Source organism: Octodon degus, unplaced genomic scaffold (assembly GCF_000260255.1).
Source record: "Octodon degus isolate 3935 unplaced genomic scaffold, OctDeg1.0 scaffold00002, whole genome shotgun sequence".
NCBI classification, from domain to species: Eukaryota; Metazoa; Chordata; class Mammalia; order Rodentia; family Octodontidae; genus Octodon; species Octodon degus.
The window spans coordinates 20,498,950-20,522,905 of NW_004524578.1; the positions used below are offsets into that span (position 1 = coordinate 20,498,950).

The following is a 23,956-nucleotide window of genomic DNA, read 5'->3' on the forward strand; positions in this document are numbered from 1 at the left end:
ACTGTGAAGTCCTAAGGTTTAATCTCTAGCAACTGAAAAAACAAAACAAAAAGCAAGAAGCTGGTAAGGATGGGTTAGGGCTATCACGGGATGATAGGGACAGAATTCAAAAAGACCTACAAGAAGAAAGGGGATATGAGAGAAAAGATGAAATTAAACTGCAATCCAGAGTAAGCTTTTATTTTGTTTTGTTTTGCTTTTGTCTTCTTGAGACAGGGTCCTGCTATGTAGTCCACGCTGGATTTGAGCTCACTTTGTAGCCCAGGCTGGTCTTGAATTCACAATGATCCTCCTGTCTCAGCCAGTCAAGTGCTGGGATTACAGACATATGCCACCAGGCCCAGCTTGTTTTGTTTTGTTTTTGAGACAGGGTCTCACTGTGTAGTGCAGGCTGGCCTTAAACTCACTTTGTAGCCCAGGCTGGCCTCTGGTTCTTGGTGATCCTCCTGCCTCAGCCTCCCTCCCCTTGAATGCTGGGATCCAAAGTATGCAGGAGGATTTCCTGGCACACAGATTCTGAGGAAAGTTGAGACTGCCACATGCAGGGGGGCTGGGGTCAAAGGGATCCTAGCAATGAGGCCACATTAAGGGGGGCACAGTCCTTCCTCATGGCAGGAAACACACAGGAGGGGCTGCTTCTTTGCCCTGCTCCACTCCTGAAGTATTCTGGTAAGAACTTCCCTTGGTGCCATGGGGCGTGTGGGGGACCAGATGCCAGCCGGCTGCAGTCACAGTGGGATGGAGTAGGAGCAAGGCAAGTGCTGTTAGGACGCATGGAGGGGTGATATTTCCTGAAGGGGCACTGTAGTTCCCTTGGAGGACAGTAGGGTTTGCACCTTCTTTGCTTTTCCTATCCCTCCCAAAGCCCCAAATCCTGTGCTTCACTTCTGGCACACCTGTTCCATTGTTCTTGGCCACATGTCTCTTACTAAGTTTTTATATATTTTTTTAAATAAACATTCACTGGGGGCCAGGGAGATGGCTCAATGGAATAAGCACTTGCCTGGCAAGCACAGGGGCCTGAATTCAATCCCTGGTTCTGTCAACAAAACAAAACATTCACTGGGGCTGGGGAGATAACTCGGTGGTCTAAGCATCTGCCTTGCAAGCACAAGGACCCGGGTTCGATCCCAGGTAGCACATGCCATGCTGGCCCAGGAACCCTGGCATGCTGAGCTGGCCACTGAAACCAAACATGGTGTGCACACTTGTAATCCCAGTGCTGGGGAGGCTGAGACAGGAGGATCACTACGAGTCTGAGCTGCATAGTGAGACCCTGTATCAAATAAATAAAAAAGATTAAAAAAATAAATATTCACTGTCTTTTTTGATCACCCCTTGTATGTCCCTGGGGCTGTTCCCAACACCAGCATGGCTTGGACATAGCTGTAGTCTTGGTGGTGGCCGAGGGGTGGCGGGAAGAGGGAGGAGGGAGGGACAGCAGCAGGTGACGCCCGGCTATAAATAGGGGCAGCCAGTCAGGCTGGGGAGGCAGCCGGGCAGGCAAGGCAGGCAGGCAACACCATGGGGTCGCGCAGGGTCCTTGGGTGGGGCGTAGGTGGACGGGCGGGGGGCGACAGTGAGGATGATGGGCCTGTGTGGACCCCCAGCCCAGCCAGCCGCAGCTACCTGCTCAGCGTGCGGCCCGAAACCAGGTGAGTGGTGTTGCCCAGGGACGGGGTGGCAAGAGACGGAGCAGGACAGGGACCCTTCCCCAATTCTGCCCACAGGCCTGAGAACTGGGCCAGGACTGGGCCCCAAAGTTTCCTGTGGGGGCCTCCTGGCCCCTCAAGGCCTCAGGGTCTCAGGCCTGAGGCCCCACAACTCCCCAGAGAGGAGCTGGGCCCTATTTGGGGCAATGTCCCAGGGGCCCCAGGCTCGCCTTATCTCCTACTCTGTGCCACTGGATGTGGATTCCACAGCAAGAGATAAACACTGCGGGGGCAGCTGAATTCCTGGGACTGGAGGGAGGGCGCAAGGACAAGACTGGGGCCTGACTGTCCGGGTGGGGCCACCTCGCTCAGGGTGGAGCAGTCACCAGCACTGGTCAACCTGTGTCTCAAATAAGGGTTCTCCTGGCCCAGACTTGGATCTGGGGAGAGTGATGGGGTGAGGGGCAGCAGGGGACTGAGGGCATGAAGCTCAGTGAGGCAAAACCCGTCCCCTGGTGTTGGGGGCTGGGGCTGAGGTGTGCAGGGAGGGAAGGACCTGGGGCCCCTTCACTGCTCTTCTAAGAGTGGCAGAGGAGTGGAAGCCTCCCACAGACCAAAGGTCACACAGGCAATAGACAGCCACAGGTGCCCAGATCTGAGCCACACACCTTGCCACCGAGACACCTGCCTGCTCTGCCTGTCTTCCAAAGGGAAATGTGACATTTGTCCACTGGGGACTGGCAGTGTGTATCTGGCCCAGCCTCTGACTTGCTGGGTATTATGCTGAAGGGGTTGCTCCTGCCAGCCTATGGAGAGCCCCCTTGCTCTCCACTCATGAAGAAGCACAAAAGCAGGCAGCAAGGACGATCAGGAAAAGCGCTGGGCACTTCCTCGTGAGTTGGCTGAGTCCTGTTGACCTTGGAGTTGGAAAGGTTCAAATGTAACCGGAACCTGTTTCGGCATAAAACTCGTCAAATGATGTCACATGTCTGGAGCAGGGTTGAGGGCTGGGGTTAGTGCCCGAGTCAGGCTGCACCAGGCCCCAGTGCCAGGAAAGAATGCCCCTTTACCAGGCCCGGGCTCTGGAGACAGCAGCCCCAAGGTGGTCATTATTCCTGTCCCCTGAGAAGCTCAGGCCTGTGGGTGCCTTCTGAGTGTCACAGTGCTTAACTGGGTTTGGCCACCCATGTCTGGCCTTTGTCAATACCAGGGTGAAGGGAGAGGAAAAGGAAGCAGGGTCCTTTGCAGCCCACAGACAGCAGTGACGGAGGGGAGGGAAGAAGGGGGTTGAGACGGGCAGAATGGGGTGGGGGCTGTGGGCTGGGAGGAGACGCCCGTGGCATGATGGGTGTTCTCATGGGACCTGGGTGTGTGCAGAGCAGTGTGGCCACGGAGGGCTGCAGGTGGGAGACGCATCTGGCCCGAGTCCCCCTGGTGCTGCCTATTGGTGCTCTGAAAAGGTGCCTCTTTCCTCCCGGTATTGGGAGTGGGGGAGCACAGCAAGAGTGTGCTTTGTCCCTGCAGGATTTCACTTCTAGCTAGCTGCCCGCAGACCTCCCCTGACACACACCTTCTGAAGGACAAAGAGCTAGACTTGTTTGTTCCCCAGAGCCTTTGGTCACGGGGGAGACTGAAGGGGCTGCTTTGGGGAGGAGGCAAGTGTCGGTCCCCAGGGCCCTGCACAGTCTGACCTGTGCTGAAGGAGGCAAGTGCACAGTCTGTGGTCCCCCCCAGAAATGGGGAGGGGGCCTAGACAGGGAGAAAGAGCTGAGCCTGGGCTTCCCTGGAGTCCCGACTAAAGGCAAGTTCTGTCCCCACTCACTTTTGGCTTCAGTGTTTTCTAAGCCTACTTTTTTTTGTTCACTTATATTGGGGGTTGAACCCAGGGCCTTCATACTGAGCTGCATTCTGAGCCTCTTTTCATTTTCTATTTTAAGACAGGATCTCACTAAATCATCAAATTGCCCAAGCTGGGTTTGAACTTGAAATCCTCCTGTGTCAACCTATCAGAGTGCTGCAATCACAGGCATGTGCCACCACGCCCAGCCTGTCTTGAGTCACTGTTTGAATGGTCTCTTGTGCCAAGAGGCTGCCCCTGGGAGCTGATGGACGGCTGTGCAGGAGGCTGGGGCTCTAGAAACCTCGGTTCTGGGTCCGCACTCTGCTTCCCCACATGTGCCTCATCTCCGCTGCCCGTGACATCCTTTGGCGCGCTCTCCATTCCCACGTCAGGGCAAGCGTATCTCAGTGCTCACTGAGGTCTGAGGCAAGCCTCACCCCTATGGGATTTGGGTTTCAGGGAGGCTGGAGGAAGGTAAGGAGCTGTAGCTAACGGAAAATCCTTATGATGACCTGGCTTTTGTGGAATACACTCATTTCATGGTGGCCCTAGTCCAGGAGGGGTGTGGGGAGCTGCTAAACTCTGGTGTTGCTTCACATTGCTTTGAAATACCCTTTGTTTTTCTGTTTGGGTCAAGCAAGTATCCCGGGGCTTTTAGGGAAACTGAGGCACTGGACCAGGACTTTTTTTTTTCGTTTTCTTCTTTTAAACAGGAAAAAGTTTTAGCTTGGCAGTAAAGAAAGTAGCTTGGGGAGATGACAGAGATGAGGCTGGTCTTTAACAAAGAAGAGTAAAAAACTAGGCAAGGAGGCTGGTTTGAGGAGCAGGTTGGGTGCTCTCTGAGGAGAGGTTCGACTGGTCCATGAACAAGGAGAGGGGGCCATTTTATGGTAGCTGCTGGGCTGGCGTCTGCGTGACTATGACCTCAGTCCCAGGCAGGACTTCCTTAGGGTCTTTGATGACCTGGTTATTTGCTTCTAAGCCTTTTGTTCCTCTATGGAATGAAAATTTCTTTTTTAAAGTTTTTTTTCCAGCCTGTGATACTTGGACCTTACTAGCCACATTGCAGCTTTATTTTATTTTATTTTATTTATTTCTCTTTTGCAGTGCTGGGGGTGGAACCCAGGGCCTTGCACTTGCTGGGCAGGTGCTCCCCACCTAGTGGCTTCCTGCCCCCTGAAGAACTCAGAGGCTTTCTGTCCCACGATTTGATGCTGACTCTGAGTCCTGAGAGGCCATTAAGTGCGCACTGGGCAGCCTTGCACCCTCTGAAGAATGGCATCTCTCTGGGCTGGGACTCACCCTGCCCCTGTGGCCCGACGGGGCAGGCTGAGAGGCAACCTGATGAAGCTGGGGCTGGCTAGCTGGCCTAGGTCCTCACTGCAGGCCTCTCTAATAGGAAAGCTGACTTCCTCCTCCTTCCCAGGGACAAAACCCAAACTCAGAGGAGAAATCTCACGGTTCTGAGGAAGCTTTTGGTCAGGAGAGGATGGGGTCAACCTGGGCTTTGGAACCAAGGGAGGTGCTGCCCACACAGCTCCCTCTTCTCCCATTGTCTCTGGAGCAGCAGTTCTCTCTTGGGGGCAGGGCCCCTCCTGGGTGACAAATGTGTTTTCACTTCCTCCCCTCCCCTTCCCCCACTTCCCTTGTTTCAGAGAACAGCTGTCCCGGTGCCCTCACATGCCTGGAACTTAGCTAGGAGCCAGATTCGAAGGCTGGGTGGGTAGAAAGGAGGGGAGATTTTCTAAGCAGGACAAAAATGAAGGCCATGGATGGATGTGGATGTGTTCACGCCAGTCAGGAGAAGGTCTGGCTGCAGCAGAAGCCAAGTGTTGGGAAGGAGAGAGAACTCCAGTTGTAGAGGGGCTGTGAGCAGATCAGGGAGGCCTTGAGTGCTGAGTCAAGGAGTGGGGTGTCCCAGTGTAATAGCCAGGGGAAGACCTCTGCCTCCTGTACAGAGGAATGGTGCGAGAAGGGAACAAAGGAGCAAGGCCTTACTCAACAAAGGTGGAGCCACGAGGCTTTAACCCAGGATGGCAGCAGCACTAGAGAGAAAGGGAGAAAGGCCCTGGCTTTGACGTGGAGGAGCCCAAGATGGCAGGTCTGGAGCTGGCCTCAGGAGCTGAGCACCTCCTGGATCCTGCTGGATTAACTGCTCTGTCTTCCTTCCTCTTCTCCTCTCCTGGCTGGTCTGCCTTGCTCGTTAACTGTACTTTAACCCACTAATGGTGGGTGTTTTCCCACACCTGTCAGGGGATGTCCAGGAATGTGGCTCCCTGCCTCCCAACAGGCTGGGAGTTGGAGCTGGGCTGGAGCTGCCCGGCCGGCTTGCCCTCGAGGGGGCAGATGCACGGGCCTGAGGAGCCCCGCTCTCAAAGCACAGCCCGGGCCTCCTTCCTGCCTAACCCTTTTCCTGGACTCTGCTGCTTTTAACCAGCTTTTGGTTTCAGAGATATCGGTGTCTGATGGGGAGGCCGCTTGCTCTCTGGAGCAGGCCAGCTGAGACAGCTGGTCCCTTTTAATAGAAAGGCTTCTGGGCCCCAGATGATGGCAGATTAATCCTTCTCGACTGTTGTTGACTTCGCCCCCTAGTCTTCTTGCTTTTTGGCCTAATGGTTCCATTTGCTGTCTCTTGCTTAGCTTACCAAGCAGCCGGTTGTCTCACCCCAGCTCTGGAAGGTAAACGCACTGCATTCCATTCTTTTTCTCGGACTGCTTTTCTCGTGGGCCTGGGCCCTGAGGGGCCTCTCAGTGACAGCTGTCACACTAACCGGCTGCATGGGGTGAGGGGAGGCGGGGGTACTCACGTAAGCATGGGTCTGCAGGGACCAGGGTGACACTTGCATGGCCTGCCAGGAAGGGGTACAGGGGACTCAGGAAGGGACATGTGAGCAGGGGTCCCTGAGACTGCTGTGATGACATCTTTGTGTGCTTGGATGGGCGTCACAGGGACAAAACAGGGAGCCACCAGTCTCATGACCCATCTCTTCCTGTCCTAAGTTTTCATGATTTTGTGACCGCTTATCTAGGTCTGAGCCCGTAGTGAGCTATCTTCCACTCACCATGGCCTCTGCTTGTCACGTTGTGTCCCCCTGGCCCCACGTTCTCCTCCCTCTTCCTTCTCTGAGGCTCCTTTCCTTTCACTCCTGTCTCTGCTGGTAGACTTTGGAGTTTTAAGACCAGCCAATACCACACCTGTGGCCTTCATGTTAGTGAATCCTTGACCCGCTGAGCAAGCCAAGGCCAAGGTTTCCGGGGCGGGAGACTCCTCCTGCCTCCAGGGCTTGGAGCAAGGCTCTATCCCTTACTGTGCAAGTGGGGGCATTTCCTGGGCACTGCCCACCACTGGGGCCCCATACCAGCCCCCGGTAGATTTGGGGAGGCTAACAGCTTCTGATAGCTTATCACCTCCACAGGCCGGATCAACCCCCCCTCCCCCATGTCCTCGCAGAGGACGAAGAAGGAGAAAACTTGGTCCTGGGTGGCCACCAGGTGGAAGAGGATTCATCCCCACTGTTTCAAACTGGAGACCATTTCCAGATGTGTGTGGCCCCCCCTGGCTTTCTAGGGAACTAGGCGAGCACATCCACATCTGGATGATTTGGAAGAAAGGACTGAGGGCTGTAGGATGAGAAGAGTGACTCCTGTGAGACAGTAGTGTGCACAGCTGTGACACTCGCCGCCCCCCTAATACCTCCCAAGCTGCTTCCCCAGAAAGAGGGTCTTTCTTCCTCTAGCCCCATTATTGTACCTGTGATTTCCTAGCCTAAATATTGTTTACTGAACAGTGTAGGACCACACACAAAATCTTTGGTTTTAGAAGATAAGTGTTCTTTTCCATTCAAAAAGAGGCTGAGGCAGGAGGATTGCTGGGAATATGAGGCCAGCCAGGGCTATATAGTGAGACTCTGTCTCAAAAAAAAAAACAACCAAAAAAAAAAACAACTAACCAAACAAATAACTAAACAAATAAACAAATAAAAAACAGAAAAAGGAGAGAGAAAAAAGTAACTACCAGTTGTATATCAAACAGGAGAACTCCTCTCCGCAAGGTTTTGAAGTAATTTTTTTGTTTTCTCACTTATCTAGTAGTTGAAATGATATTTTAAAATATATTTTTTTCTTTTTTTAACATGGTACTGGGTCTTGAATGCCTGCTTTCACACGTTAGGCAAGTGCTTAACCACTGAGTTCTACCTCTAATCCTTAACTATTTTATTTATTTATTTTGTATTTTTAGGGAAGTGTATGCAGGATGTTCAGGGTCTCACTACTAGATCGGACTCGTAGTGATCCTCCTGTTTTCAGCCTCCCCAGTGCTGGGATTATAGGCATGCACCACCACACCCAGTTTTGGTGGACAGCTCAGCGCACCCGGGGTGGGGGTGGGGCTGTGACAGCACACGTTGTGCCAGGGATTAAACCCTGGTCCCTGAGCTTGCCTAAGCAGGCACTTAGTCTGCTGAGCTATCTCGCTGGCCCTCTTTTTAAATTTTTTTTTTAAAAAATGTGTTTAGTACAGGGTCTCATTACACAGATTGGACTTTTAGTGATCCTCTTGTTTTCAGCCTCCCAAACCCTGGGATTACAGGCATGTGCCACACCCAGTCTCAATCACCGTCTCAGTGAGCCCTGGGAGTGGGCCTGCACAGGCATGCCGGGGATCGAACCCTGTTCGTTGCATAGGTGCTTTCGTCCACTGAGCTATGTGGTCAGCGCTCTTTTAAAATTTTGAGACAGGATTTTGCTAAACTGCCCAGGATGCCCTCAAATTTGTCATTGTTTAGACTTAGCCTACCAAATAGCTGGGATTATAGGCATGTGCCATTGTGCCTTGCTTCTGAAATGAGTTTCTCTTTATTTTATTTTATATTATTTGGGTTTTTTGAGACTGGGGCTTGTGTATCCCAGGCTGGCTGCCTCAGCCTTCTCAGTGCCGGGATTACAGGCGTGCACCACCAAGCCCATCTTCTTTTTTCTTTTTCTTCTCTTCCTCCTCCTCCTCCATCTCCTCCTTCTCCATTTCCCTCTTCTTCTTTCTCTCTATTTTTTTTTTTTTCCTTTTTTAATGGCATTGGGGATTAAGCCCTTCGGAACTCTACCACTGAGTACCTCTCTAGCCCCCCCTTTGGACTCAGTGTCTCCCTACATTTCCTGGGTGGGACATGAACTTGTGATGCTCTTGCCTCAGCCTCCCAGGTGCTGGGATTATGGGCACAAGTTACCCATCTTGCAATGATTTTCTTGGTCTTGCCCAAGCAGCTGCCTAACTAAGACCCTAAAGTGAGAATTGGATCCAGGTTCATATTTATGGATGAAGTAGGATTCAAATTACATAGGGAGAAGTTTATGTTATGAATTAGTTACAAAATCATGGAAGCTGGATTACCTTTGGACTAACAGTTTCTAGAAAGTGCTAGCTGCGATTTGGCACCCCACAGTCAGAGATGTCAGTGGACAGCAGGAAGGACATGTCTAGATGCTCCACTTCCTGAGGGTGTTGACTGCCCAGATCCCAGGGATGCCGTGCTGTACATGGCTCCTAGGGAAGGAGGAGATGCTTTCAGGGCAGGTGACTCGTGGGTGGGAGGTACAGCATCTCACTGCGGACACAGCTCAGGTACAATAGGCGAGAGGCTGGGGCCCCCATTCTGGGTGGACTTTCTGGGATGCTCCTGCCAGCTCCCTGAATGCCCAGACACCCTCATCCCACTGGAGAAGCTGTGGTTCCAGGTTTGACCCCCATCTGTCCAGAGCCATGCTTGATTCCAGGTGCTCTTCCTGGGGAATCCAGCCCTTTCCTTCAGTGTAGGGTCCTGCTGGTTCCTTCGTGGTCCCTGGGAGAAAACAGCAAAAGGATTTAGATAATAAAGACAAGCGATAATATCTGAGGTCAGGTGGTGGACCATGCCTGATAGGCAAAGAACCGCCAAACAACCATAGGGGCATTTATTTATACCTTTGCAAAGTTGCAAGACACAAGGTTGACTAGGGACTAATAGCCCACAATGTCCAGGCAGGATGTTTTTCTCAAGACTGAGGTGGCTTGACTGCTTTAGGCAATGAGACCTCATCCTGCCCTCCTACATATGATCAATTTCCACTTTTAGTGGCTTCCAACACTCCAGCCCTAGCCCAGAGTCCTGTTCCTAGGACAGACCCCTGAATGTGCAGTGTGTGGGGCTGTCCCTGCTGTTGCTTGTGCTCCCACAAACTCTGCTTGTGGTGGAGTCACGGATAGGTAAATGTCATCCTTTGGGGACTGCTCCTTCCTGAGGCTGAGAAGGCACGTTGGGGTGACTTGGCATTTTCACTGTTCTTCCTGCTCAGTTCACCCCTCCATCCATGGTCCCCCCGCTGCTCACCAAGGGGAGGGGGCTGGGCACGGCTTGTGCACCCCGCAACCTGGCTCTGTGGTTGTGCTTCACGCCTGAGTGCACGGTGGCTCTACTGGCCTGGGCCAGGGCTGGCAGAGCCATTACATCCTGTGCCCAGAAGGAATGGACTGTAAACCCTGAGCATTGTGGGTGAGTCTGCTGGGCTCAGGAAGCTGCCCAGAAGTTGGGGAACTGTCACAACTGAGAATCCTGGCTTTTGTGGGAGTGGGTCCATGGCTTGGTAGTCCTGCCAGTTGGTCCTGGAGCTCCCAGATCAGTTGTCCCTTCAGCATGTGGCAGCCAGGATGGGACAGGAGCCATAGCTGGTGCTGGTTTGTAGCCCTGCTTGGATCAGAATTCATTTGAGGCTTTTCTTTTATTTTGGACTGGGGATTCCACTCAGGGGCCTGGCACATGCTAGACAAGTGCTCTACCCTGAGCTAGATCCTCAGCTCTTTAACTTTGAGACAGTGTCTCACTAAGTGGCCCAGGCTGGCCTAGAACTTATGCTCCTCTTGCCTTGGGAGTAGCCAGGATTATAGCTGTATACTATGACCTCTGGCTTTCATCTCTTTTCTGATTCCCTTTTGAATGAGAGATATCTTTTGATTCTTTTTTTGTTTTTATGTATTTGGTACAGGGTCTCACTACGCAGCTTGGACTGGTAGTGATCTTCCTGTTTTCAGCCTTCCCAGTGCTGGGATTACAGGCTTGCACCACCATGCCTGGTCTCAGTGGCCGGCTTAGTGCTGCCAGGGGTGGGGCTAGTGTAGCATGCTGTACTGGGGATCAAATCCTGGTCCCTGCACTTGCCTAGGCAGGTGCCTTTTTGATTCTAGACCACTGGGATCCACTGGTGTTCAAGGCAGTGCAGGAGCTTTGCTTCCAAGCCCAAGCTTGGGCCCTTGGAAGTTGGCTGGCTTTTCTCTCTTCAGCATGAGTGGAGGCTCTGTCTACCCATGTGTGTTCCCCAAGCACAGCTTTCCTGGAGCTGGAGGTGGAGGGTGAAGCCCCGCCCATGTGGACAGACTGGTGGCTTGGGCAGGCTGTCCGGCATGCTCAGGTGCCTGGCCTAGGTCAGCGGCCTATTGTAATGGGTCTGGGTCAAGATTCCATTCCCAGCCTGGGCTCCCTGAAGGAAGACTTGCCCAGGGGAAGGCAGACATGGTAAGACCTGGGTAGCATAGGATGTGGGTGAGGGCCGCTCTGAACAGCTCTTTGCCTTTTCTAGGAGCACCTTCTGCTCCATCATTGCGCAGCTCACAGAGGAAACACAGCCACTATTCGAGACCACGCTCAAGTCCCGGGCTGTGTCCGAGGACAGCGACGTCAGGTTCACCTGCATCGTCACAGGTAACACAGCGCTGTCATATGCTCCATGCCGGACTCTGCCTAGAGTGGGGCCGAGGGGCCCTGGGGTGCATCATGATGGATGGTGGGCCATGTGCAAACCCATGCAAGCCCACATGGGCTTTCTTAGCTCTCTCTCTGGCTCAGCCCGCCTGGCAGATAGTTGTCCCTTTCTCTTCCTCTGGAGTCACACACATACCCACATGTAACCTTGGGAGCCATATGACTGGCAGCGTGGCCTCAGAAACCACCACCTTCAACATATTGTAGTTCAGTTGCTAGTGGCTCGGGAGTATGTGGTCTGGGAGGGAGTGGCATGTGTGACACTGGGATAAACCCTGGAGGCAAAGTGCCTGACTTAGTGTCCTGGCTCTTATCGCTTCCAAGGTGTGACACTGAGAGGGTTGTGGAACCTCCCAGCCACCTGGACTGTAGAATGGGGATGATGTAGCATGAGTTTCGTAGAGGCAGGACATTGAACTCGTATGTGCAAAGCATTCCTGGTAGCACCTGGCTGCAGCCAGCACACAGGAGCACTGGCATGAAGAGTGGGGACTGGTATTTTGCCAAGCTTCGTGGTGGTGTCTGAAGCAACAGCTGGGCAGAATCAGAAGTGCTAGACCTTGGAAGCAGAGGAGGGGCCCTTGGAATCTGGGAAGCTGGTTCCAGGCTTTGTTCTCCCCTACACCCCAGCATAGCCCCCCATTGTGCCACCTTCCTTTCCTCTGCATATGCCCTCCACCGCCAGCCGAGTGGCCAGTGCTGGTGTCGCAGGTCCCAGTCCCTCTGAGAGCTTGGCTCTCAGATTTGGGAAGGTCAAGTTTCGAGTGGTGATACCCACTATGCGGGTTAGTCAAGTTTCGAGTGGTGATACCCGCTATTCTGGGGACTGTGATACTAGCCAGTGGGATGGCTTTTCTGGGCTGAGGTCCTCAACCCTCAGGACTCCCAAGTACCAGGTCAAGGACACCACCCTGGGGACAGCTTGTCTGCACCCTTACCTTTGTACAATGTGACATGTGTCGCAATGTTTGTCTGTTTCCATTGTGGTTGAATTCTTACAAAATGCTGTGAAGTAAGTGCTATTATTAGTCAAGTCTGCAGAGGAGGAAACTGGAAGCTGCAAGGTGACTGGGGAGGGAAAGATGCTGCCTTTTGCCGTCCGGCGCAGTAACAGTTTTCTCACTGCCCTCTGCTTTCTCATGTCCTACTTTCTCTATTTGGAACATCCTTCCCTCCTCATTAAAGAAAGTTAGACTTTAGTTGATCAAAATATGAACATCATTTGAGGCTTCAAATCATACTCAATTTCTAGCCAGGGCTGGTGATGCTTGCCTGTAATCCCAACACTTGGGCGGCTGAGGCAGGAGGACTGCCATGAGTTTGAGGCCGTTCTGGGCTACACAATGAGCTCAAGGCCCATCAGCACTATATAGCAAGACCTGCCTCAAAACAAAACAAAACAAAACAAAATCCAACCCCACAAAATACTAAAAAATTTATACCCAACTTATACATTTATCAAAAAGAACAGTTTCAGTTGTTTCCTGAACGACTTTGCAGTGCTTACCTGTCTCTTGGCATATATTTATCCCCACAGTGCTGAGTAACACAGCAAAGCCTCTAACTTGTGCGCCTTTGGTGTTAAATGTTCTCTATTGTCTACCTGTTATTGCAGAGTAAGAATTAAGTTTTTTTTTTTTTTCTTTTTGTGGAACCGGGGCTTGAACTCAGGCCCTTGCGCTTGCCAGGGAAGCGCTTATTCCACTGAGCCATCTCCCCGGCCCCAAGAATTAAGTTTTTTATACCATTGCTTTCTCTGTCTCGTCACTTGTTTTCTCCATACCGTTACACTGTAATTTTTGCACAAATCAACATTTATCATTTATAATTTTTTTTTAAGATTTTATTTGTTTATTTGTGTGTGTGGTGTGGGGCGCCAGCTCAGCCCACCAGGGGGCGGGGCTGGCTGGCATGTGGTGCTGGGGGATTGAACCGCGGTCCCTGGGCTTTAGCTAAGGCTTAGTTCTAAGTAGGTGTTTTAGACCACTGAGCCTTCTCACCAGCCCTATCATTTATAATTGAATGTGATATTCATAACTGAATGTTGTGGTATACAGTTGTCATGCATGTCATGTATTGTTACATTATAATCATACTGCATATGGTTATATATAGTATGTATTTGTACATCTACATGTCCAAATATGTGTATATGGCATGCTATACTATAATCATACTATGTGTGATACATGTATGATGATATTTTTTTCTTTTTTTGTGTATTTGGTACAGGGTCTATAGGGTCTTGCTACATAGATCAGACTTGTAGTGATCCTCCTATTTTCAGCCTCCCAAATGCTGGGATTATAGGTGTGCGCCACCACACCCAGTCTCAATCGCCAGTCTCGGTGTGCCCCGTGGGCCAGGCTGGCATGGCACATCGGGAATCAAACCCCGGCCACTGCGCTCTGCCTAAGTAGGCGCTTTAGTACAGTGAGTTATCTAGATGGAGATATATATATATATATATATATATATGTATATATATATATATTGCTCAGGACCTTCATATTGAATTATACCTCTAGCACTTTTCTAGATCTTTTATCTTGATATGGGGTCTCATTATGTTCCAGACTGGGCTTGATTTGCAGTAATCTTGCCTTACCGTCCCAACTCTGGGATTCCATGTATGCATCACCACATCCAGCCCCAGTAGACTCGTTTTCGTCAAGTATTTGAGACTAGGTCTTGCTATGTAGCCCATTCTGGCCCAAAGTCCCAATCCTCTTGCCTCCACCTCCCGAGTGCTGGGATGACAGGGTGCACCCGGCAGTTTCCTGGACCCTATTCTCCTCCTTGATTTCTTCTCTTGCTTTGTCAAAGCGTTGCTTCCTGTAGCTTCACCAGGTTCTGGAGGTGGCATAGCAAGCAGAAGACGCTTTGTGCAAGTTCTGGACCTGACTCGCCTGTGTCCTTTTGCTGCACCATGGCTCGTACACAATTGTCATGTGTCTTAACCTTTCTCCTGTGACGATTTCCTGATTTGGGCACTCCATATGTTCTCTTTCTTGATTTATGCTCTTGATTTGGTAATTCCCTGGAAAGAGTGCATGGAAAATAAATGTCAGACTCATTGTGTCTGAAAATATCACTTTCAGCAATTATTCCTAGTGGAAAGTTTGGCTGGGTATAGAACTCTAAATTAAAAATAATTTTCCTTCAGAATTTTAAAGGTCTTACCCTACTGTCTTCTTCCTTGCAGTGTTGCTGTTCAGAGTAGCAAGGCAGTTTGAGGCTAATTCTTTGCAGGTGACCAGTTTTTCTCTCTGGAAGAGAGCTTGGAAGAGCATCCTGTTATCCCATAACAGGGCCCTTTGAGCAGGTCTTTTTTCTAGGGTCTGCTCTGATATTTCAGTTGGGAACTGAGATGCAGGCTTTAGTTCTAGGAAAGCTGATGTTTTATTGTTGGCTTCCTGTTCCTGTTTTCCTTTGCCTTTCTTCCTGCATGCTGCTGTGGATGTTTGTTTCCATGAACTTGTTCTCTTATTTTCTTATCCTCCCCTCTCCTTTGTTGTCTTTTAACCTGACCTTTTGGGAGAGTTTCAGAACATCTTGTTCCCAGTGTCATCATGGGAATAACTTTTTCCCCTTTTAAGCCCAACCCATTGGAGTAAACTTTCTCCCTGTATCTCATGATTGCCAGCCAGGTGGGGAGCCCTCCCTGCCAAGGCCTGCTGCATCGCCCCTGGGCCTGCCCCACCTCTACACCTCATGCTCTCTTGTATCTTCCCTTACTCAGCTCTGATTTAATGCAGGAGATTAGGAAAGATTAGCATAGTATGTCTCATAAGCAAGCCTTTTCCAGCCTTCACAGAGAAAATGTAGACCATAGGAAAGAGGAGGAGGGAGATGACAAGAAGCAGCATGTTCTAGGTGCTAAGGAAACAGAAATCAGGTCTGCCCAGACTGGAGAGGTGGCTGGTGGTGACCAGCTGTGGCCTCTCTGTGACACTACCATGCTGCCCCAGCTCATTCCATGGAGACAGAGTGGCCACAGATCTCTGTCTCCTCCCTCGGTCAGTGGTAGGCCCTAAATAGGCTGGAACAGGTAGCTGCTAAGGGCCCACCAGACACAGGCCACCGGCGCTTTCCTGGGGGTTAGGGTCTGGTCTAGGTGAGAATGCCTGATGCTGCCCCTGCTGGTTGCAGGGGTGGGACACACTTGAGGGCCTGCAGGAGGAGGAGGAGGCTCTGGAAGTCTTCCCCTGAGGCTGGGCTTGGTGGGCCTCAGGAGGCCTCCATCCTGAGAGTGCATTTCTGTCCACAGTGGCTGCCTCTGTTGCTGTCCTCCACCCCAGTGCACATTCCCTGTGGGGCTGTGCCCGAATGTTGGGTGGGAAGTGGAAGCATCCGCAGGGCACAGATGTGAGCAAGGCGCTGAGACTTTAGAAAAACCAAGTTTCCAAAGAAATTCTTTTTAGAGAAATAAGTCGAATGTGATGACAGTTGGGAGAAAAAAAAAAAATCAGATGTTAATATCAGAATTCTCTTGGGGCTGGAGAGATGGCTCAGTGGTCTAAAGCACCTACTTGGAACAAGCTTGGCAGAGCACAGGGACCACGGTTCAATCATCCAGCACCACATGCCAGCCAGCCGCTCCCCCTGGTGGGCTGAGCTGGCCACACACACACACACACACACACACACACACACACACAATAAATGTTAAAATAAAATAAAATAAAATAAAATATCAGAATTCTCATTGGAAAGAGCACCTAGGGCTATAGCACATGCCAGCTGTGTGATCCTGGGGGAGTCATTTAGCTTCTCTGGAACTTGTTCTCCCTTTGTGTAAACCAGGGTTTAAAAATTTGCCATTTTATAGCCGAGAGAGACTTAAATGCTGGCTGCTCTGCTGCTCTCTGTGACTTTGGGATGGAGCCGCTGTTTCATGGCCTTGATTTCCTTTTTCTTCAGTTGAAGCTCAGGACCGAGCACTCCTGGGGTCCTCTAAGGATTGGATGAGATAATACATGAAGAGAGTTCAGCTCAGCCTCTGGCGCTTGGTGAAGGTGGCAGTGAACATCAGCACAGGGTTGCTCCGAGGGCCAAATAAGTTCTGTATGTAGAAGTTTTTTGAAAATCTACATTTCCAACTCTTCTTCTGGAGCTGAGTTCTGCTAAACAGGAATGGTTGGGAAGGAGCTCCAAGTTGGGTGTCTGCGTTGATCCTGGGCTGTGATAGGGATTCTCAGGGGGACAGAGGGCTCAGGTTCTGCTGTGTGCACATGTGTGTGCTTGTCTGCCTGTGCCACCAGGCTGTTTTAGGACTAGCTCATGCAGCCCAGCGACCAGGCGCTATATTCTGTATGTCCAAGGCTCCTTGTCAGTGTGAAGCCCTCAGCTGCAGATGGCCCTGCCCCTCACCAACCAGGTGTCCTAGCAGCTGGGGCTACACTGCCTGGTCACAGGGTGGGAGGTTCTGCCTAGGCCTGGTGGGATGAGATCATTCTGCTGGGTTGTGGGGACACCTGTGCTGTCAGGGGCCGCATGCGCAGTGATGTAACCCGGGGCTTTAGCTCACAGTGGAAATTCAGGGCTCACTTTACAGCCAGCTCTGCTCAGTGTCCTGGGTGGCCAGCTGCAGCCTCCCCCTGGCTCCTTGCACCCATACAGTCCCCTGCATGCCTGGTGCCCCTCATGCCAGGCTACTGTTCCTCTGTCTGGCCATCCTGTCCTACCCTTGTCCACTCATTTCCTCCCTGTGGGTTGTGCTCCAGCGGGGTTTTGCCAAGGAGCTCTCATGTGTGTGCACTGTCACAGGTGGCAGGCACAGAGCCTCACTTGAGACCGGCACAGGAGAGACAGAGGCCAGGAGGTCAATGCCGGAGCCATGCTGTGTGGATGGCATCAGATTTGACATCTGGGGAGGAGCCGGAGCTGAGGTTCTGAGGTGCTATTTCCTGCACCACCTGTGTGCCATCACACAGAGAGGATATGAATGGACAGGGGTGGGACAGAATGGCCAGATAGGAGAACAGCAGCCTGGCACGAGGGGCACCAGGCATGCAGGGGGCTGTATGGGTGCAAGGAGCCATCTCCTGAGGTTCCGTGTGTCCTTGAAGTCTTGTTCGCATGCTGCTTTCTCCAAAGGCCCCCATGCACTCCTCGCCCAGTCTCTGCCCCCTGAGATCTTCCATATAATTTATAAATATTCAACATAGGTTGATTTCCTCCTAGGCGTGGTGCTAAAAGTGGGGACAAGTTGGAAATAGCACAGAGAAGTCCCCAGTGTCCTGAAGCTGACACTGAGGGTGGGCAGGAGGGGCACCAATTCACTCACAGGCAATGCACTCATTGCTTATAAGTCAGGAGCAATGTGTTTCATGGGCGGGACAAGCCTATGAGGAGGGGCAGGAAGCACTGAGGGAGAGCTGCTGCCTTTGTGGGGCTGACCTGGAAGATGCTAGCTGTGTCAGAGGTGAGTGGCAGGAGGCTGGGGTGCCAGGAGCGAGGGCACCAAGCAGTATAGGAAGGGGACCCCAGGCTCCAGGGCTGCTCAAGGCTGGGCTCTGGGTTCACAAGTTCATGTTGGCTGGTGGACTGAGACTGGGACTGCCAAGACGCCAAGGTGGTAGTGGGGAGCTTGGTGAAATCCAAGTGGGAGAGGATGGCAATGACTGGCTCCTGGAGCTCTTCCCGAGGTGGACCAAGAAGCTGTGAGAGGAAGAAGGGACAGAGGGTGGCCAGCACGTCACAGTTGGCCTGCTGTGAGAACAGTAGAGCATGTTCTGAGGCCCCTTGGGCAGGTGAGGAGGGGAGCTGAGGAGGTGGTTCATGGCCTCCGAGAGTGTCAAGTGTGCACACAGCTCTGGGCTCAGGGCTCGGGACTCAGGTGTGTGGGCAGGGAGGGGCTGGGCTAGATGTGGAGGTCCAGAGTTTACAGGCTTCCAAAAGCCAAGCCAAGATTCAATCCCTGGCTTATGAGTGGCCCCAATCCCTGAGCCCTGGGGCTGGTCTAGGTGGTGAGCGAAGACTTTGAAAGAGACCAGGGGGTGTAGCTCATGGAGTTTGGGGAATAGCCAGAAGGAGGAAGAGCCTTCCAGAAGTGGGCACATGGGCCAGATAGGTAGGGCATAAGAGCTGGCTTGGGGGGCCGGGGAGGTAGCTCAGTAGAATAAGTGCTTGCCTGGCAAACAAAGGGCCTTAGTTCAATCCCTCGTTCCACCAAAGAGCTGGCTTGGCACTGGCCATGTGCAATTCATGGATGTCCTTGACAAGGGTAATTCTGGTGCAGTGTTGGGTAGAGGCCTGGTTGGGGGAAAAGAAATGATGATAGCAAGTACAGGCAACTCATTATGATTATGATTATGATTTGTATTTAGTGTAGAATCTGCAGGGTCTCACTACACAGATTGCACTTGTAGCTATTCTCCTGTTTTTAGCCTCCCAAGCTCTGGGATTACAGGTGTGTGCCACCAAGCCCAGTATTAATTGCTGTCTCAGCGCACCCTGGGGGCGGGGCCAGCATGGCAGCCCAGGGATCAAACTTCCAGCCCCTGCATCTGCCTAAGCAGGCACTTCAATCTGTGGAGCTATCTGGCAGGCCCATCAATACTATTGTTGTTTTGTTGTTATTTGAGATGGGGTCTTGGTTTGTTGGCCAGGCGTGAGCCTTCTGGCTCAGCCTCCTGAGTAGCTGAGATTATAGGTGGGTGGCACCTTGTCTGGTCTGAACCCCCTTTTTTAAAAATTGGGGGGCAAATCCAGGGGCGCTTTATCACTGAGCCACACCCCCTACTCTTTACTTTTTGAATTTTATTTTTTGAACTGGCTTTGAATTTGCAATTTTCCTACCTCAGTCTTCCAGAGTGCTGGGGTTATAGGTGTGCACCACCCCACTGGCTTCAGAGAGCTCTTTTAATGTTTTATTTTGTAAAGGAGAGAGATGGCAGGAACTAAAGGAAGACATGGAGCCAAATGCAGTTTTTAAAGGAAGGGCAGCGGTGCAGAAGCTCCCGTGCTGCTGGGACTGGTACAGCAAACAGGCGGAGTGCAGGGAAGCAGACGGAGCAAGAAGAGTGCTGGAGACGGGGAGAGGAGTGTGGTTTATCCCCTGGCCGCAGGGCAGGCAGAGTGTGTGCTGATGCCAGGCACCGTGTGTGGTGCTCTCCTACCCGCGTGTGGGTCTTTTTTCTGCAGAGACTGGGCCTTCAGGCTTGTGTATGTTGGAGTGAGTGTTAGGAGTCCTTGATCTCTACCAAGTAGTGCTGTTCAGTTGGAGTCAGAATAAGATATGAAGCAGAACCCCCTGCTAGAGGAGGAGCTTCCTGGACTGGGCCTGAGGAGTGTGGCATGACTGGAACTGGCTTTGGAAGTTGCTGGGGTTCTCTTCTTCCCACCCCTTGTTCTGTCCTGAATGTCAGTTTTATTTTTTTCTCTCATTGCAGATCAGCTTTATGTATTTTTTAGCTGCCTAAATCCTTCAAAATTATATCCAGACACAATGGTAGGCTGTCTCTTGGTCCTCACTCCCAAATACTACGTCAAAGGCTGGATTAGACTGCCTACTTCTGGTTCCACTGGAGGGAACTCACCATCTCTGGCCACTCAGCTGTGGCAGGGAGGCAAGATGTGTGTGCCTGTGACAGCGAGGAGATCTTCCTTGTGGGTGGCCTGGGAGTCCCCAAAGAAAAAGGTCAGGGAGGACACCTCAGTGGGTCTCACTGGTGATAGCATATGAGTGAAAGGGCAGGTGCTGAGGGCTGGCTTAGGTGCACTGTCAGTCCAGTTCAGGAACTTGGAACGATAGAAGGAGGGCTGTGGGCAGTGATGGCTGTGGAGGGGCTAGGGAGACCTTTGAGGAGAGAGCATGTCTTAGTTACTCTTCTCTCATTGCTGGGACAAATACCTGACACTCAAACTGAAGGAAGGAAAGGTTTATTTAGCTCACAGTTACTGGAGGTTTCCGTCCATACTCATCTGGTCCAAGGCAGAGCAGCACAGAGCAGAAAGCAACCTTTCGTGGTGGCGGCAAAGAGCAAGAGCACAAGGGAGGGGTAGCAGCAGCTCAAGCAGCTAGCTTCTCTTCCCACCTTACATTGTAATGCAAATTACCTACCCCAGGGTAGGGCAAGTACTCACACCTACGGGTACTTCCCAGTACTTACCCACCTATGGGTAATCCCAGCAGTACTAAGACCCATAATCCCAGCCTTGGATCACACATAATCCCAGTGGATCATGAGTTGACACAAACTCTAGAAGTCCTCACCCCATGACTACATGAGGCTTTGGTGGGACAACGAGACACAAACCATAACAGAGCCCTTGTAACTGAGGCTGTAGGATGTGCTACTGTAGAGAGGGACCAGATTACTACCCATCAAGGATTTCCAGAAATTCTATACTTCCAACTAGGAGGCTAGTGGGTTTCTCGGCATAGTTTTATTCCAGTGTTCAGCTGCGTGCCAGGCTGTAGTTACTAAAACATTGGCTGAGCCCTACAGGGAAACTGTGGGTCCGGCAGGCCCAGAGTGGTCGGTCTGGGGGCAGCCAGGCCTGTTGTTCTGTCTTCCCACTGTTTTGGAACTCACCTTACTGCAACTCAGTGTCCCACTTCCTCTTCAGGATACCCAGAGCCAGAGGTGACCTGGTACAAGGATGACACAGAACTGGACCGCTACTGTGGCTTGCCTAAGTACGAGATCACGCACCAGGGCAACCGCCACACCCTGCAGCTGTACAGGTGAGGAGAAGAGGCGTGGTGCACACTCTGCCCGAACCCCAGGGCACAGTGTTCTCATTGGAGATGGCTAGACACCCTCTGGACTAGAGGACAGGGTCCTGGGCCCAGCTGAGCCACCTGGTGAGCTGTGTTTGCCTTCCAAAGCCTGGGATCTCCTGAGGCCAGGGAGGGAGGATCTCTGACAGCCACAGAACTGAGAACAACCCCACTGAAACATTTTCCATGAAGTCAGCAGCCAAAAAAAGCAACTGAGTCACCCTTACTTCACAAGGGGCCGTGCTGGTCACCTGCTTTCCAAGAGAGCTCTCCTGAGCTCTGAGTCTAATCCCTCCTGGGACAACATGACCTTGGACAGGGGCCATCCTCTTTTAGTCTTCGTTTCCTCCCCTTGAATGAAGGGTATGGTAGGAGGTGACATGTAAGGTGGGCCATGGCACTCACCTCACCTTCCTGCTTTAGGTGTCGAGAAGAAGATGCTGCCATCTACCAGGCCTCTGCCCGGAACACAAAGGGCATTGTATCCTGCTCAGGGGTCCTGGAGGTAGGGACCATGACTGAGTACAAGATCCACCAGCGTTGGTTCGCCAAGCTGAAGCGCAAGGCTGCAGCCAAGATGCGGGAGCTGGAGCAGAGCTGGCGGCAGGGGAAAGAGGCAGCTGGGGAGGCTGAGGCACTGCGCAAGCTCAGCCCTGACCGCTTCCAGCGCAAGAGACGCCTGAGTGGACCTGAGGTGTCTGTCCCCTCAGCCCCATTCCCATCCAGGGAGGCTAAGGATGAGGCCCCGGAAGCTTGGCAGGAGGGTGAGACAGAGTCTGCTCAGCACCCCAGTTTGGGTCTAATCAACAGCTTTGCTCCTGCTGAGGTGCCCACCAATGGGGAGCCGGCTCCAGAGAATGGTGAGGACGGGGAGCACGGCTTGCTGACCTACATCTGTGAGGCCATGGAGCGGGGGCCTTCAAGAGCCCCCCAGAAGGAGTTTGGGGCCAAGAAGAAAAGGAAAGATGAGGAATCCAAGCCGGGGATAAAAACACCAGAGTCGGAGAAGGCAGCCCGAAGTCACCACTCTGCAGAAAACTGTGTCCCTTCAGGCCAGCCTGCTTCCTGTGGGACACAGGGGCCTGTGGGCACGGAGCAGGTTCAGGCCCAGCGCAGAGGCCGGGCAGCTCCAGGGCCTGGCCCGCCTGAGACTGGTAGTGTCAGGAAGCCACCCCCTGCCGTGGGTACTCAAGATGGGGCCCATGATGCCTCTGCCCAAAGCCCTGCCCAGCCCCCCACTGTCACCCCAGCCCCAGGCCCAGGCCAGGAGGGGTATTTCTCTCTGAAGGACATGTATATGGAGAGCACCTTGGCAGTCAGGCCTCGGGGACAGGGGGAGCCCCAGCCGTCTAGTGTCAGGGCACCTGCAGAGGTTCCTCCTGGCAAGGTGCCCATCCGGTTCAGAGGTGCTGCAACGCCCACCAGTCCTGGCCAGCACACCCCCTCCTTGGTTCCCCAGCCGGCTCTACCTTTCAACAGGAAGAGATTTGCCCCTCCGAAGCCCAAAGCGGAGCCTCGCGCTGATAGCCAGCCCCCCTCTTCCTTGAATGGCTCTAATGGAGCCCAGAGCTTTGGGAAGGTACCACCTCAAGTCTCTGCCCAGGTGCCCACGCCCCCTGCCCGCCGGAAGCACAGTTCAAGGGACAGCCCTGTGCAGGGACGAGCTGGCCACAGGCCTCAGCCAGAGGTGAGTGCGGCAGGGACTTGGGCCTCTCTGGGAAGCTGACCTCATGGAAACTCTTGCTGTAGCAGCCTGGCAGCCCGAAGCAGGGTGGGGGTGGGGGTTATTTATAGTAGGGGTGGGGAGGGGGGAGTGCCAGCCAGCAGGGACCACAGGCATGGATCCACTGGGCCAACTCCAGATGCCAGGCATGCGGGCAGCATAGCCCCGTGCAGCTCTCTCTTCTCAAGTGTGAGAATTCACAGCCAAGGGGACTGCGTTGGGGTGGGCGGGGTGCTGGGAGTTTCCCAGTTAGGCTGAGCCTGGGGTTTTGAGGGGACCAAGCAGCAGGAGTGAGCTGGAGTGTATGGTGTGGCTCAACATGGATGCTTGTTAGAGGACTTACAAAATACTTCGTGTCCAGCAAATGCTACTTTAATCTGGGTTTACCTAAGGTTTTGGAGTCACACTATGAGGTCCCTCCAAAACTCCCCTTTGCTTCAAATGCACGTATCCCTTCATTCTGACCACTTTTAGAAGCTGCTCTGCAAGTCCTCTTTTGAGAGAATCTTCAGTTGTGCTGTTGCAGCTGCCTCAGTGTCCCTAATCCACTAAAAGTGTTCACCTTTCATGGTCATTTTTTATTTTTTATTTTTATTTTATTTTATTTTTTTCATGGTCATTTTGACTTGGATGAAGAGCCAGGAGTTGCATAGTACCAAATCTAGTGAACAAGGTGAAGGGGGTTTTATTGGATGGAAATTGCTGGAGATGTTTTGGATCCCTTCAGGACATCAAGGAAGCCACTTGAAAGATACTGAGAAAAGAGGATTTCCAGGCTGGGGAGATGGCTCAGTGGAATAAAGCATTTCCCTGGCAAGTGCAAGGGCCTGAGTTCAATCCTCGGTTCTACCAAAAAAAAAAAGAGGACTTCCAGAAATGCTTCAGAAAATAGCAAGAGTGATGGGATAAGTATGTTTGAAGCAAGAGGAATATGTTGAGGGAGATTAATGACAATGTGTCCTTCACTGTAATTTTTTATTTTATTTTGAAGAGTAAAAACAACAGAAACATTCACTGTAATTTTTTAAAAAATATATTTAAATATGTATTTTTGTAGGTACTTTATTATTTATTTATTTGGTACAGGATTTCGCTATGCAGCTCAGACTCATAGTGATCCTCCTGTCTCAGCACTCGCGGTTCTGGGATTATAGGCCTGCACACCAAGCTTGGTTTTGGTGGTTGGCACAACACACATGGGGTTCTGGGGCCAGCACTGCA

The 23,956-nt window shown here is 52.0% G+C and overlaps 1 protein-coding gene across 2 annotated transcripts in view; it reads left to right on the top strand.

Annotated features, from left to right (window-relative positions):
* The first annotated feature begins 1,504 nt into the window (after positions 1 to 1,504).
* The window catches only part of Alpk3 (alpha kinase 3), a 54,057-nt gene continuing 31,605 nt past the window's right edge, over positions 1,505 to 23,956 (top strand). Inside the window, exons 1-5 of one of the 2 annotated variants that reach the window (XM_023710652.1) lie at positions 1,505 to 1,655; positions 6,133 to 6,171; positions 11,101 to 11,222; positions 20,859 to 20,976; positions 21,436 to 22,699. In XM_023710652.1, the coding sequence (XP_023566420.1) occupies positions 1,525 to 1,655; positions 6,133 to 6,171; positions 11,101 to 11,222; positions 20,859 to 20,976; positions 21,436 to 22,699 (1,674 nt within the window). In that variant the 5' untranslated portion in view covers positions 1,505 to 1,524. The remainder of the gene's footprint in view (positions 1,656 to 6,132; positions 6,172 to 11,100; positions 11,223 to 20,858; positions 20,977 to 21,435; positions 22,700 to 23,956) is intronic. The other variant, XM_023710660.1, reaches the window with a different exon arrangement.